The following is a 16353-nucleotide window of genomic DNA, read 5'->3' as shown; positions in this document are numbered from 1 at the left end:
GGTCCCCTCAGGGGCAAGCGGAACTGTGGGCCCACCTTCCAGAGGCTCAAGGAACTCCAGGACTACTATGTAAAACTAATTTACACCCTGGGGGTACAGGCCCCACACAAGCACCCCCTTCCCATTCCCGGCCTGTTGTAGCCAAGGCTCCAGAGCCAAACCCAGCCCCCTCCTGTCCTCTGGGAAACAAGCTCAGAGACATGGCCAGTTCCTTCCCTGACAAGGGACATTGCCTGGATCACATGACTCCTGAAGGCAGCTCTACTCATTGCAGGGCCCTTGGCTCCTATCTAAGGAGCTGTCTCTCCCTCCCCCACTTCCACAGATGGCAGAAGATGAACGAGCTCCCCCAGGATGGGCCCAGCCAGAATGGAAAGACTCTGGCCCCCAGCACAATGAGGTGGGTCACCCCATATCCTACACACCTGGAACCCCTTTCCCAGACCTCAGGCAAATGCCATGTTTCCCATGGGAGGAGGGAAAGGGGGCAGGAGGAAGTCTGGAACAAAGATTCAATGGAGAAGGAGAAACCAGGAGGAGCTTTGAGATCAGAATTAAATTCTTTAATACAAAATGCTTTTTTTTAAGATATATCTGTATTTCTTTGTTGTTGTTTAAAAATAAATATGTACTACGGAATATCTCGAAAAACTGCACTAGAGACAAAGATGTGATGTTAATATCTTTTTCCCCCACAATTATTACGGATAAACAGTAGCACCAATAAATAAATGATAACAAATATTAAAATTAAAAAAGGAGAGAGATTTAGTATGTAGAATTCTCTATTTTTTCTTGTTTTGTTTTTACATATAAAAAACAGAATAGCAATGTCTATCAGAATCATATATACATAAACATATATATATATATATATATATATATATATATACACACAAACACAAGTTGCCAAATATATATATAGTATGTAGATGTATATTGAAACCTTATTTCAAAGGAATGTGTGGTGGGGAGCCAAGGGAAAGGGGAGGGCAGAGCTGAGTGTTAGCAAAATTAAATATCTGTTCAGGACAAGCTAGTGACTGTCACCGATCAGAGCAAGAGAGATTGGAAACAGGAATTTTATACACAAAGACCAGTACAAATAAGAGAGAGCGAGACAGCAAGAGATAGATCTCATAAATAGTTGAAATTAAATATTAACCAAGAATACTGAAAAAAACCCTACTCTTTAATTAAATTAACTGTTTTAATTTCTAATTAAAAGGGCATATTAAATAAGTACCATATATAAAACACTTCTCTTTTCTCTGCCTCCAGGGTGGGCACGGGGACCCTGCCCTGTCTCTCTATGCCGCAGGAAGGGTCGGGTTGGGGGATGGAGGTGGGTTAACCACTCACACACACACAGCCAGGTCTCCTGGGGGGACAGAACTAGTGGTTTCAATGGTCTGAGGACATCGGGCCCTCCTGGGCTGCGCCCGGGAAGCAAAGCTGGGAGAGGGCCAAGGCAGGAGGCCCTTCCCTCGGAGGACGAGCTGTCACTGGGCAGCCCTTCCTCCACCAACGTCTCTCTTCTCTTTGCCAAGGCATGTCAGTGGCCTCCTGGGCATCTTGGAAGCGGGTGAGAGAAGGTGAAGGCTGCCCAGACTCCTGAATCTTCCAGGCAGTGCCCCTGGGGGCAAGATGCCCGTGCAGCACGTGGAGGGGTTCTCCAAAGCACAGCAGTGTCCCGAGGCTCCCCCAAACTCCTGGTCAGAGCCAGCGTCCTCATGCCCTGTACCTGTTGCCTGTCTTTCTGTCCGTTTGACTCGGGATAGAGGCTCGGGGCCAGGGCTGGGTTTGTCGGTGTTTCCAAAAGCAGGCCAAATTTGCCCCCGTGCCCTGGCCTTGCGCGTTCCCAGGCAGGGGAGGGGACCCCGGCTTCCCTAAGAGGGATAAAAAGATGATGCCAGAGTCTCTCCTTCCATCCTCTTCCCTGTCAGGATCTGGGTGGGGACATTCTCCTCCCAACTCAAGTCCACAGCAGTCAAATACATCCAGTGAAGACACCAATAACATTAGCAATGTTAATTTAAAAAAAAGAATATATATATTTTATATATATATATATAAAATATATATATTTATTTTTATATATTTTATATATATATATAAACGTATGTATGTGGGTGGGTGTGTCTACAGGAATCCCAGAAATAAAACTCTCTAATCTTCCGGGCTCGGTGATTTAGCAGCAAGAGAAATAAAATGGCGATCCAATTCCAAGAGGGACCGTGCTGGGTCACCCGCCCGGGAATGCTTCTGCCGGAGTCTTGCGCTCCGGACCCAAAGTGCTCTGCGCACAGCCTCCTCTTCCTTCATGTCAGGTTTCTGGATTCAGGACTGTTCTGTTGATGGTGGTGGTGGTGCAGGGGCAGCGGCTATGGGTCATTCTGTGTCAGTCTTTCCTGGTGAGACGTCTCGTTCCCAAAACCCTGAGGGAGGCTCCTTCCTCCCACCCGGCTCACCGCCTTGGCTTGTCACATCTGCAGAGAACGGGAAACAGAGGCTGGGGGTTAGGGCCAGGGGAGGAGCCCTGGTGGGGAGGCTGCAGCCTCCCCTTCCTGCAGCCCGAGGCCAGCAGGGGAGAGGACAGAGAAAGCGCGGTCCTGCCCCTGGGAGAGTGGCAGCTACGTCCGGGGCTCCCAGTCTGCCCTCTGGAGTTTACAATCTAGTTGAGACAAGACAAAGACAGAATGACATCTCATCACAAGCAACAAATGAACACGTCCCAAAGAACAGTCCCTACTTCACATTTAAGAGCTGATAGGTGAGCAAAGTTGGACCAAGTTAATCAGCAAAGCGTCCCTGCAGAAGGAGATGTTTCAGTGCAGTCCCTATGGTGCTGGTTTGGGGGAGCGAGTTGGGAGAGCAAAGGATAGGGCCTGTGCAGAGGCCAAGCAGGCCAGGAAGCTGGGGAAGTGAGGCTCCCAAGAGAGGCGCAGCCAGCAGGGCCCTGGGAAGGTGAGGGACACACCTCCCCTCGCCATGCCCACCGTCCGGGCCTCAGCTGCAGGCCCCAGGTACCAGGCTGCCTTTCCTTTCCAATATGCTATTTAACTTAGGGTGGGGGAGGCAGAGGGGACTCCTAGAACTTTCCCATCATGCCCCTGCACCTGGGTTGCTCGCCTTTTACCCTCCCCACTTGAAGAGAGGTCAGAGCAGGCCCTGCCCTTCTGAGAGCCTAGGAATGGGGATCCTAAGCCTCCTATTTGAGGACTGAAATTCCCCCATACAGCCAGGTGAGAGGATGGGTTCGGGTAACTTCAGTTAGCCCCCAGGTCACTGCAGACATCCCCCATCCCATCTCTGCAGAATGATCACCGTGGTAACCCTAAAATGGCAAATCCCTTATCTTCTCTGAGGCCCCTGGGAGATGTGGAGACCCCTCAACCAGCCCTGGGGTGAGGCAGAGCCCCCACCCCAGCACTAGTGTACACTTCCTGCCTTCACGTACCGCCAAGACAGACAGAACCCACAGTAACACCCCCAGGGCTGATCCCCAGCCTCCCTGACACTCACAAGCCACAGGAAACAGGAGACAGGGGAGAGAGCTACACTCCAAGGACCCTGTTAACCAATGAGGCATCTGGACTAGCTGGGGGCACCCTGGCCCTGCCCGGGAATCCCCATAAAAGCCTCTCCTTCCTGGGTGAAGCTTACGCTGGCCCAGAGGTCTCCCTACCTTTGAGCACAGGCCAGACGGGTATAAACACAAGTGAGGCATCAAAAGATTGCCAGCCACCTGTCACGGCCCCGTGCTCTTGCCCTCACCCCTGAATTCAGCCATGTATTCACTCACGCACTTGACACTTCCTTGGTCCCAGGTGTGAACAAGGGACAGAGGCACAGATGCCTGGGGTGGGGTCACACAGACGAATAAAACTTAGCCCCAGGTGTGAGGAGCTCACAGCCTAATATTAGGAGAATGGGTGTGGCTCCCTCCCTCCACCCATCCTAGGGGCATTTGGAAATAGGTGGGCTGTTTGGGGTTGTCGCTGTGATGACTGGAGTATTAAGGTATCTAGCGTCCCTTGATGTTAAATCTCCTATCTGCCCTAAACCAACAGGCAGAGCCCACACCCTCCAGGACCCCAGTCTGAGGATGAACTCAAGCCCTGTCCCCAAGGAGGGACACTGAGGGGATGAGAAACCCAGCAGTGCAGACCTCAGAGGCGGTGGCGAGGCCCCCGAGTGTTTGCGCTTTGTAAAGGCAGCATCCCCCCACGCCGGGAAGGGCCCTCCCTATTAGCAGCAAAGGTAGGAATCACGACGTCAGAACCAACAGCCACTACGAGCAGGACCACAGGACACAACACTCAGCCTGCGTCCACACCACCACAGGAAGCCACACTGGCCTGCCCACTCACACAACCAGGGCAAGCTCTGAACTGGCTCTGGCAGGCCAGCCAGCACCCGCTGCCCAGCGCAAGGGCCCCGCGAGCAGAGAAGGCGGCAGTCACCAGGCAAGCAGCTAGAAGCTGAGCAAGCAGCTGGCCCCTTTCAGGTGCGTGCTCGCTCGCTCTCGCGCTCTCTCTCTCTCTCTCTCCCCATCTCTGTGCAAAGCCCCTCTCTGACTTGCTCGCCCTCTGGGAACCAACCTGCAAGTACGTTCGTTTAACTCAAGCTGCCTCGCCTTGCAACGCGAGTCTGTGTTTTTGCAGGAACATTTACACGTCTGCGGATCTTGTACAAACAAATGCTTTCTCCGCTCTGAGCAAGGCCCACAGGGACTGCAAAAGGCAAAAGGAAAGACATCTAAGCTAGAGCGTCAGCAGAGAGAGAGAAAAAAATCCATGCAACACCCCCTACCAGGTCGGCAGCTGCACCCCACCCAGCTCACAGGCCCCACACCCTTCCACGCCCTGGAAGGATCCTACGCCACAGCGGAAGACAAGAGAGAGCGGCGGAAAGAGGCAGCACTGGCTAGGAAGCCTGCCCGCAGGAAGAGGCGGACGCACACGGGCAGAATGCAAGGACAGGGCTGCTGTAAGGGGCAGCGCTGTCCCACGGGCACAAGTGCAAGTCTCGGGCCACAGGGCACCAACGGCTACCACCCCCGAAAAAGCACACCTTGACTCTCCACCTGCTGGGGACGGCAATCGGGGCCACCTCCTCCCTGTGCCATGGCTCACGCCCAGGCCCCTCCACCAGAGGGGGGCTGAAGCAGGGAGTGACGGCAGGCTAGGCCCAGAGGCAGGGTCCACAGGCCAGGCCACTGGTGGCCCAAGGGTCCCCAACAGCCTCAAACCCAGAGGAAGAGGGCACCCTACAGGAAGGCTTCTGTGGGTGCCATGGATTGGGCTGGAATAGGGGGCTCTCCTCCAGAGGCCCCAAGTCCACAAGGAGGGCCCGCGGTGGTGTTTGACGCCACATCCTCCTTCAGCCAACAACGAGCTGCCTCACCTCATCCACGCCCCTTCCTCACGCCACGTCTGTCCTCCCCACCCCCGCCCCCCAGCTTCCAGAGAAGTGCGGAAGCCTAGAGCAGTGGAAACCAGTTGGGTGAGCAGGCATCAGCGCCCGGCACCCGTGCCAACATGGGCCCGCCACCAGTGCCCAGTGGGTGAGGGAAAGGCGGTGCCCAGCCAAGCCAGAGGCCCCTCCCTGAATCCTCCAGGCCCACTCTGCCCACCCGCCCACCCCCAACCCTGGACCAGCAATGCCGCCACCACATCTACCCATCGGTGCCAATTAGTGGAGTGAGAGTGAGAGAGAGACACTAGGGAAGATGGAGGACGGGAGCCAGGGAAGGGGAGCAGGAGGGAGGCAGGGTTCCAGGGTCCTGCAGGCGGGAGTTTGATTGGGGGCTGGGGAGGCTCCGGGAAACGAGACAGCGGTGGCACCACGTACGCGCTCCAGGATTTATACCGGGATTTCTTGCGCTTTCTTTTTTGCCCCTTTCCCTTTCCTCGAACTGATTTTCTGGAAAATAAAAAAACAGAGACAGACAGAGAGAAAGCCAAGGGGGTAGGGGAGAGGAAAGGAAGCAGTGAGGAGGGCAGGACACAGGACACGCTCCGAGGCACGAGGAAGAGCTTGCACACGTGCACGCACGCGGGATGGGCCGGGGCAGCAGGCACTCAATGGCGCCTTCTTTTCACTTTACCCTGTGGGGGGTGGGGAGGCAAACCCAGCTCCTAGCAAGGCTGTGTAGGGGGTGGGGATCAGAGGCTGGGTGGAGGGCACCGGACCCACAGGCCTCCACACTCATGGTGTCTCCTGCTCCCAGGCAGGGGGCAAAGCCTAGAGGGCAGGCTCTCTGTCCAGCATCCCTGAACAAGTCTGACCCTGAAGGTCAGGGGCCGTAAGAGGTAGGCCAGAGTTCGGGGAGAAGGTCAGAGACCTGACTCGATGGGGGGCGAGAGAAGGGGGTGCAGGCTGTACTCCAGGCACCTTCTGCCTTCATTTCCAAGTACCAGGGCGAGGGGTCCCTCCAGAGGCCCTGCCTCTGTGAATCCCAGTGTAGGGGAGCAGCTATCTTGGGAGCTGGCGCAAAACCAAGGGTGGCACATGAAAGGCACCAGCCAGCCCAGCCATAACCTGGGCTGAGAGGCGGGGCCCCAGGCAGGCGGCAGGGTGGGGTGGGAGTTAGGGAGGTGTGGGGAGGGGGGCCTGGGCGGCACTTGGCGAAGCGTCCTCTCCCCAGCCTGTCAAAGCCTGCTACACCATCTCACCGGACTCCCTTCGGAGCCCAGGCGAAACCCCACTCTCCCTGTGGGCAAGGCAGGCGTTTGGGGAACAGGCAAGGGCGGCAAGCTGAAGCCTGTCCCCCTCAAGGGAACCAGCCCTCTCCACACCTGCCCAGCCCAGAGAATGCCCCTCAGGATGGCTGCCACATGGGAGAAATGAAGGGGAAGGGATGGAGGAGAGGGGCAAGTCTGTTCCCTCTCGGGAGAAAGTTCTGGAGGAAGGAAGGTCTTCACTCACACGGGCACAGACACACTCTCTCTCCCTCTGAGCCTCCTGTCCCCAGTCACTGCTCAGCAATCCTGAAGTTGGGGACTTAGGGAAGAGGCAAGGGGTTGAGGCCTAGGGGGCTTCAATGTCACCAGAGCATTGGGGGCAGACAGGATGATGGGTGGGGGAAGGGCAGAGGTGCTCTCTCTCAGTCTCTTCCCCTGCAGGCTCTCTCCCGTGCCAGCCGCTCGCCCTGTCTTGAAGGATCACCGCTGCCAGACCTCACCCCCTGCTCTATCCTGACCTGACCCTCCACACTGAGCAACTGAAAGCCTCAGGAAATGGCCAACATTCACCTCTTTCTCCCTGGCCAAGGGGACTGAGCGTCTCTGGCCTGCCTCATTCCTGCAGGAGGGCATGCACCAAGAAAACACCCCAGCTGGCCCCAAATCCAACCGAACCACCACTGCAGCCACCAAAAGAGGCCATTTCCTCTAACACACAAAAGCTGGCCTCTCTGCCACCCACTCCCTCTCCCTGCCATGGGTGACAGGAGGCTAGAGCAGGCCCGGGAGCCAGCATCCACGACGGCCCCCAACACACCAAGACCGCAAGTCCTGGCCGGGAATGGCCCGGAGATGCATCGTCTCTTCCAAAGGAAGTTCCAGGCACCAGGCTGGGTTTTGTCAGTTGTTCTAGAGCCATAATCCTAGAGTTTGCTCCATCCCATTGCTGCCACCACAAGTCCCCATGAAACCAACTCTCAGACCCAGTGAAGCCATCAGACCCCCCTGAGAGAGGAAGCCAAGAGCCCCAAACCAAGACAACCAGCCAAGTAGAGGGAGAAGAGCAAAAGTCATGGCCACTTACTTTTCTTGCCTTGCTCTATCTTTCTTTGGTCTGCAGTGGGTAGAGAAAGAGAAAAGAACAAAACAGAGAGGAGTTCAGATGGTGATGGTAACAAGAACAATAATAATAATAATAAAAACTTAACATAGTATTTATGATACATCAGTACAGTTTTAATCTCTTGACATATAATAACTCATTTAATCCTTATAACAACGCTAGGCAGTACATACTATTATTGTGCCCATTTTACAGATGTGGAAACCGAGGCACATTGAAGTAATATCGAAATGCCCACAGTTACACAGCTGGAAGGTGGAAATGGGCTAACAAGTGGAACGTACTTAACCCTGGCCCGGAGTGGGCCTCCTGAATTCGTTCAGCAGCCATTCACTGAACGAATGACTCCGTGACTCCATCCTTACCTGCATTCACATTTGTTGTGCTGTAGGAAGCTCATCTCTCCTATGTGCTGGCCTTGGTGAGGTTTGATCCGCATAATCTGGAGGGAAAGGAAGCAGATCACAGCGGTTAGTGACCCAGCCAGCCATACCCAGGTGGGAGACCCCATGGCTCCTGCCACTCAGCACCCAGGGGTTCTACAGAGCAGGGAAGGGTGGTGGAAGTACAGGGGGACCAAGGGCTCTACCAGAAAGAGCCTCAGGCCCACCCCAACTCCCTCCGCCCTGCTGACCTCGAGGAGCCCCTGTTTCTCTTGAGGGCAGACATGGCTGCAGGGTTGGCCAGGCTGGGAATTTGGGTCCTGGGTTCTTGCCACTCCCCATCCCTCCCCTCCTCTTATCCCCTCCAGGCCTCACCCTACCTCCAGTAGCTACCCAAGAGCCACCCACTCCTCCCTGGGGTCTCAGAGTTCCCTCCAGCCCCATCCAGGCTGAGATGTGCCCCATCACCAGGCAGTACCAAACAACTGGCTTTTTAAACTCTCCACAGACCAGGCTCATCCAGCTTCCCAAACAGAGCCCCCAGGGAGGGAGGGCTCTCTCCCTCCTAGAGAGGAAGGGAGGGGCTCCTGTCATAGGTGTCAGCCCCCTCCTGAGCTCAGGGGACAGAGGTCAGGGAGGAAGAGGAGGTGGTCGGGGCTTGCTGGAGACCTGGGCTGAGAAATGCAAGCATCTTTTTCTCCAAAGAGGGTAAGACCTCCACATCTCCCCTTGACTGACTCAGGGGCGAGAGCTGGGCAAGGCAAGCCTGGCTCCTCCCTTCGAGAGCTGCCCAGGAGAGGGCCGGGGACCACCTGTTGGCAAAGCCTAATGCCCCCCCCCCGCAGCCCCTCCCCCGCTCCTCGCAGGTGCCCACCTGCATGGTGATGTTGAACTCTTCGGTGGGCACACACTCCAGACCCTCATCATTGCAGCAGCCCCCACACCGCATCAGGGGCACACAGGACGGCTTGAAGATGTACTCGATCTCATCAGGGTACTCCTGGAAGATGTCCACCAGGGTCTCAATTGGACGGCAGTAGCTGCGCTGGTAGACGTCCATGAACTTCACCACTGCATGGCAGGGGGTGACACATGAGCCCAGCAGGTCACGTAAGAGGTAGCCGGCCCTTCTCTCCACCCAGCTCTGTAAGGCCGCTCCTTTCTGTGAGAGGTACCCACTATAGTCCTTCTGAAAATCTAACTTAAGTCTCTTGGCTGTGGGTGAAGTCCTTTCCTATCTTTCCACCATCAACACTGATGAAGGCCTGTTTTTATTCCAAAGATCACATGGCACTGTCAGGTTCTAAGGGAGTCAGCCTGCCACATCTGATCCCCTTGCCTCGCCCTGACAGCCAAGCCAATCCCTAGGTCAACCTTGATGCCAGAGGACAGTCTGAGTATGAGTATACCTGTTGGGGGTCTCTAAGCTTCCCGTGAAAGGAGGAGCAGCCAGCTTGGCAAACCCGCTCTCCATTTCCCTCCAACTCCCCACAGCAACTGCCATACCATTAACCGACAGCCACTTACTGAGCACTTCTTATGTGCTGGGCACTGTGTACAGGAGTCCATAGATGTTACCCCAAACAATTCTCCCCACCATGGTACTCTGAGGTTCTAGTAGGAGCCCCCATTTTACAAATGGGGAACTAGAGGCTTACAGAGGCTGAGTAACTGGCCCCAAGGCCACACTGCCAGTAAGTAACAGAGTTAAAGTCACCTCTGACATCAAAGCCTTCCCAAGCCAACATCCTGTGAAACAGAGGGGAAGCATCAGGGGGCACTTTGCCACCTGCCAGACCCCCTCCCCAGACTCGGGCTGAGGAGGTGGTGGGCATCGGCACAGGGGTTGGGTCTGCCTAGAAACAGCAGGTGGCTATGGGCGGGAACACTGTGCTGGCCCTGCCAGCCACCGATAACCCCACCCAGGAGGGCAAACTGCTTGCATCATGGAAAAAACGGTGCCGCCACTGCAGTCACGGAGCGTTTCTAGAAGCTGATCTGGAGGGAGACCAGGGTAAAGACAACTTCCCAGGCTGGCCGTGGAGCCTGGGGTGCACCGGAGCATGAAGGGGTAATTCTGGGCCACAGAGGTAGGGCCCCTGAGAATAAATAAAGTCAGGACTCTGAATGACTACTCCAAACTGTGGCCTGGCCTGCCACTCCCCATCACCCCTCCACCACCACCACCACCACAGAGCAATCCTGTCCCTGAAATGAGTTTCCCCTGAATAGAAGGGAAGAAGCAGCACCCAGCCAGCGAGGAAGCCTGGGCTCTGGCCAGGACTTGGTGTGACCTTGGGACAGTTCCTCCCTCTCTAGGCCTCAGACTCTGCACATCTGTGTAAGTGGGTTGGGCTGATCTCTAAAGACACTGAAACAGAGGTTGAAGTGTAGGGTTTTGCCTTCCATCTCCAGCCCTAAGAACAAGCGCCCTTTTCTCAGGCCAGGTGACACAAAGTTAGAACCCCACCAAGACATCTGGAGGGCATACTCCCAGCTACCTCTCCCCAGAGGCCATAGCTGAGCCTCTCCTCACTCCTCCCTCCAGAGCGGTGAAGGAAGATGAGCCTGGGTGCTGGAGAGGGGCGTATATATAGTGGATTAGGGAGAATGTGAGGAGCTGAGGGGAAGTGGGGAGGCTATACGTGTGAAAACAGGAAGGAAAACAGTGGGGGCTCCCAAGCCAGTCCTTGGCCTTGCCTGAGGTCTCTGCTTCCCCATCGAGACAATGGGCACAGAATTCCCCACCGCTACAAGGGTTAGGATCAAGCGTCATCAAAAAGAGTACAAACTAGACCAGGGATCTGAAGAAGTCCTTTTGTAAGCCAAGTCTATATTGAAGAAGATGACTAATCAAGAATTCTTGCCCTGACACTTCGTCGTGGCTGGGGATAGAGGTGGCCAAGACTTCAGGGCCACAAGGACAGGACGGCAGAACAGTGTGGCCTGGGTCATGGGAGTTGGTAGCTGACAGTAAAAAGATCCAGGGTGGGAATTCCTTGGAAAAGCTCCCTGGAATCCTCAAGGCCCACAGGAGGTAGAGGGGGGTGACTTCACCACACCCTTCGCACCCCAGCCAATACCTCCAAGGAAAGCTGTCCTGCTTTTGCTCAGGCATGGGCACACATACACTCCAACTTCAGGCTTTGTGGTTTTCTTTATTTCTCTAAGACAACCTTTACCCCAGCAAACAAAGACCATTTGTCTTGCCTCTCCCAGACCTCAGAGAGAGACCACTAGAAGCTGAGGCGGGGTGGGTGCACCCTGGGAGCAGAGGCCTGTCAGTGGCACAGGCGGGGAAGCCAGGCCCTGGGTCAAGGAAAGGGCTCCTGAGTGAGGAAGGAGGCAGAACTGGCCAGGCATCACCACCAGCCTGGGGAGTAGAAACACTGCCCCTGGCCACCATCCGGGCCACTGGATTTGGGTCAGGGAAACTCGCCTGGAGGAAGACCCCAAGGCCTTCCCTTCTCAGAGGTGGGGAGCTGGGGGAGTGGCACATCGGGCTGGAGCAGAGGCCACATTCAATAGTGGGGAGAGCCAGGGCATCCCTAGAGAAATGGGAGGATCTGTACTCCAAACCGCGGCAAACAAAAGGCAGGCAGACTCAGGCTGGGCAGAGGGGCGGGGCTCCTGGGAGCTACAGCCAGCCCTCTGCTGGACCAAGAGGGAAGTTCACAAGCACCCAAACCTACTCCCCAGGAGGGCAGGGGGAGGCTGTAGGGCTTTCTCTCTCTACCCCCAAAGGAATGCCAAGTGGGGGCAGGGAGTTCCATGAGCCTGGGCCCTCTGCACCTCCAGCTCGTACACAGCCAGCAATAGACAGCAGGGGTCACAGCCTCTGCCACACAGACCCCACAGGTGGAATCTGGCTGGGTTGGAAGTGACATGGAGTACCCATCCTCCCCTGGGAGTAGGGGGGACAAGGGACACCTCCCCTGACATCTGGGATCCTTGAACACTATTTGTCTTCCTGGTCTGTGCTCACAACTCCCTCTCCAAATAAAATTTTACTGGAAAGAGCAGAAGAAAAAGACCACAAGTCCTATTTCTAGCCGTGGTCTGAGTAGTACAGACAGAGTCCTCCAGAATGGAAGGGTTAATCTCCCGGAGCTCACCTTCTCCTTTCTAGATCCCCAGATTCCTGTGCCCCTTCCCTACCCAAACCCCAACAGACCTGAGAAGGAACTGGGCCTTTCCACCCATCCCCTGGGGGATCAAGGGACACCCCCCCCATCCATGTGTAGGGGTGGGCGTTGGGGGGGACTTACCTTCGTGAGGTTTCTGCTCTCCTTCTGCCATGGGTGCAGCCTGGGACCACTGAAGACAAAACAAAGAACGAAGAATGGGCCTGGGCAGAAGCAGGGATGCACAGACCCAGCCACCCCGCCCCTGCTCCCTCCTTAAGTCCCTCCCAACCCGAAGCCTCTGGCTTCTCCGCGGCTTCTGAATGGAGCAGGGCACCTCCGGGGGCTCTCCACCCCTGGACTGCTCCAGTTCTGAAGCCAAGGAAGATAAAGACTGACCAGATATTGGGGGGGGGCGCCTCAAAACACAGGAGGAAAACACCAGAATGCTGTGCTGCCCAGGTCCCTGCCCCTCCCCCACATTTCCCTTTCCCAGCCCTCACTGGCCCCTTGCTGAGCTAAAAGAAGTGAAGTCTCTCAGCCCCCCTGACTCCCTGGTCCAAAGCCACGGGTAAGTATTAAGGTCAAACAGGAGGACAAATTTGGACCGGGGCAGGAAGGAAGGACTGGGGGCAAGAAAAACAACATGGTGACCTTCTCCTGCTGACATAACAAATACCAGGGTGCGCTGGTGCTGGGGGGGGGGGGCGGTACAGAGGACCGAAGGGCACCAAGCACCCTCCCCCATCCAAACTCTTCTATCCTCAGGAATACTTAGCAAAGCCACAGGTTGCCTAGAGGGTAAAACAGGGGAGGAAACCCTGGGGGAGGGGAGGGCCCCATTTCTCCCTGTGCACCAATCTCCCTAGAGCATGAATTTATCTCTAAAGCCCCGAGCCTCAGGTTCCCACCTTGTTCCCTGGTTTCTTCTCCCTCCCAGATGCAGGGGGGGGTCCCAAGTCCCTCTCACCTGCTGGGCACCTTCCTCAAAGGCAACCAGGGAAGCCTTTTATGCCTTAGCACTGCCCAACCCCTAGGGGGCCCCCTGCACTACCTAGGCCTGAGGCCTCTCATCCTTCCCCACCCCCACCAGATCATTCCTCCCCTCCCCAGAAGCTGTGAAGGTCAACTAGCCCAACCATGTGGACCTGACAGCACCCCGCAGGCAAAGGCTTCTCCCAGCCCTTCCAGAGGGTCTCCAGTTGTCACCAACTGCCCACTCCACCTGCCCCTCTTTTGGGGCAGATCCTGAACAGCAGAGCTGCACTCTAGCCCACAGAACTGCAGACTCTGCAGAGAGTCTGTCTATCTGTCTGTCTCTCTCCTTCCCACATCCCCCCACCAATACACCCCAGACCCCCAGCCTTGCCTCCAGGGCCAAGGTCAGATAACAGTTTCCAGGATCCCAGCTGGAGCCTCCCCCTACAGTTCCCTCAGGGACCCCCCTGGAGTCTCTGCCTCAGCCCCTCACCCATCCCCATGGCACCCCCTGGCTTCCCTCTGCCAACATTCTGCCTATGCCCTCCACTCCTCCTGGGCCCCAAAGAGCAAAGGGGTCAGAAACTTCATACCCCCTCCAAGTCCAGGGGGCACTGGGAGGGGCAGTTCTGGGCGGGGAGGGGCCAGGTGCCCTTCTCTGGGGGCCTCTGAAGGTCACACTGTGGCCAGGCGGCCTCTCCTCCCCCTCCCCCCCCCCTTGGAGGCCTGGAGCCAAGGCCTTTGTGCCAGGGTCTGAGGAACTCCGGGTGGCAGCAGGGACCCCAGCCCATTTCCTTCCTTCTGCCACTCTCTAAGGGGATTCTGTGGCTAAAGGAAGAGCGCAAAAGGATCCCTTAGGTGGTTTTGGGAAGCAAGGTGGGTGGGCAAGTTTGGAGTTCCGAAAAAACCACCTGCTCCCGCTCCAACGCCCATTTCACCAGAACAAAGTGTGTTTGCAAGGCTGGCAGGAGCTCCCTCCAAAGGTTCGGGGAGAGCTAGTCCCACACGGCCCATGTCACAGCAAATTTCAAACCATTTTTCCAAAAAGTGTAAAGTGGGATGAGGACCCTCTTTAAACCCTCCCTTAGGCCACCCCCATAAAAGCTAAAGCACAGCTCACTCGGAAGTGTGGGGGAGGGGAGGGAAGCAGACTGTCACCAAGTCGGGACTTTAGGTTGAGTCTCGACAAAGCACCCGGCTGGGCCCAGGCAGCCCGACTCCTGACAGCGATCATTCTTTTCCCGGACTCTGGGGCCGGAGAGAGGTTAGATGGGTCTTCTCAGCAGAGGGGAATAAAAAATAAAGAGGTGGCAGGGGCTTCTCTTCGAGCAGAGAGGAAATGGGTAAGAGACGTTAGGAAATTCCTCCTAGGAGGGGGTTAAGGGCTGGGGACAGCGGGAGGGAATAGGGGTGGTTCTCCGGGTCCTCTGCATGGGACTACCTCGAGAGGTCACCTTCCCGCGGAGGGCAGGCGGGGGGAGGGGCGCCGCTCGCCGCCCCGGGTTCCCGGCTCGGGCCGCCGCGGCTCCGGGAACACGCGGCCGGCCAGGCCCGGGCTGATGTAATCGGCTCCGCGCCGCGCGCGCCCGGCCGGGCGGGGGAGGGCGGGCACCGAGCGGGACGCGAGCTGGGATGGGCGGGGGTGGTGCGGCGCAGGTGGCCCGGCGGAGAGGGGGGGGGTCCCAGCAGCAATCCACCCCAAAACTTTTCCCCAACTCGAGACGAGGGCCGCAGAGATCGAGCGGCAGTGACAGCAAGCCCCTCTCTCGCCTGCACCCTGCCTCCTCCACGCTGTCTGCCTTCCCCCGGTCCAAGGTCCGAGCACCCCCACCCCCGCCCGCTGGGCTCCGGCTCCCGCCCCCGCTGCCCGGACTTCCAGTTCGTCGGGGACCAGCGGCCGGGAGCAAACTTCAGCCGCCAGCGGCAGCGCAAGCCCAGCCCCCTCAGCTGCCTCCTCCGGCTCCCGCCCTCCGCTGGTCGGCCCAGATCCTACGTGCGGTAACTCTGGTGGGTGGGCAGGGCCCGCGTGGGCGGTGAGACTCTGTCCCGGTGCCCTCCCACCTAGCGCGCGCCCCCTCCCCCTACACGTATGAAGATAGAGGCGAAGCCGCGCGCCTGGTGCCCAAGGACCCGCGTGGGGCACTGAGCCCCCACGCGCGCACTCGCATGCACGTCCCCAGCCGGGAGAGGCGCTCGCAGCGGCCCGCGGCGCCAGGCGGGCACGGCGGCTTACCTTGGCATGGTGGAGGTAGAGCAGCAAGGCAAGGCTCCAATGCACCCAAGAGAGCAGAAAGTTCATGGTTTCGGAGGCCCGGCCGGGGCCGGCGCGGCTCGCGCTCCCTCTCCGGCTCGGGCTGCGGGGCGGCCCGCTCTCGTCGGCGCCCAGGCGGGCGCCTCTTCCTCCCGGAGCCGAGGCCCGGGCCAGGGCCTGAGGCGCGCGCGCGGCTGGAGCACTGTCTGTGCACACAGCCGCGTCACCCGTCCATGAGCCCGGCTTCCGAGAGCCGAGTCGCCACCGCGGCCCCCTCTCCTCTTCCTTCTCTTCTTCCTCCTCCCCCTCCTCGGACTGCGGCTCCTCCCGGCCCGAGCTAGCACTTCTCCCGGTTCCGCTCGGCTCGGCTGCCCCGGCGCGGACCACGGCTCCTCCGGAGCGAGAACAGCCCAGAAGTTGGACGAAAAGTTTCAGTGCAACGCCGCGAGCCCCGACCCCCTCCACCCCGCCTCCGGGCGCGGGCTCCGGCTCCTGCCCGCGGCTAGCCGCCGCGTCCACCGTCGGCCGCCGGCCGGGGAGGAGGTGGGCGCTGGGGCAGGGGGCGGTGTCTGTCTGTCCGTCAGCGCGGCTGGTCCGACGCGGGATCCCGAGGGGGAGGGCTCGCGCCGCGCTCTGGCGGTCACCCCCAAAATCAGGTCACTCACTTTGCCCCTGTCCCTCTCGTTTCTCGCTCGCCAGCGCGCGCTCTCTGACTCGGTCTCTCTATCTTCCTCCACTTCTCTTTGGAGCTCTTGCTACCTCTTGCTTCTCTGCTGGTTTCCAAAATCCGAAGTGATTTGGGGGA

The 16353-nt window shown here is 57.6% G+C and overlaps 1 protein-coding gene across 1 annotated transcript; it reads right to left on the bottom strand.

Annotated features, from left to right (window-relative positions):
* Positions 1-541: 541 nt before the first annotated feature.
* Positions 542-16205, bottom strand: VEGFA (vascular endothelial growth factor A; the record flags this gene model as incomplete). Its single annotated transcript, XM_082347259.1, has 8 exons — positions 542-2489; positions 4605-4736; positions 5857-5928; positions 7774-7803; positions 8178-8254; positions 9070-9266; positions 12464-12512; positions 15531-16205. Coding segments are annotated over 8 exons (1254 nt in total), but the record flags the coding sequence as incomplete, so codon positions are not given.
* Positions 16206-16353: the final 148 nt, after the last annotated feature.

Source organism: Balaenoptera borealis (assembly GCF_965194805.1).
Source record: "Balaenoptera borealis genome assembly, chromosome: 12".
In the NCBI taxonomy this organism is placed as follows: Eukaryota; Metazoa; Chordata; class Mammalia; order Artiodactyla; family Balaenopteridae; genus Balaenoptera; species Balaenoptera borealis.
The sequence above is the reverse complement of the archived record's forward strand: the minus strand, read 5'-3'. Positions and strand labels throughout refer to the sequence as shown.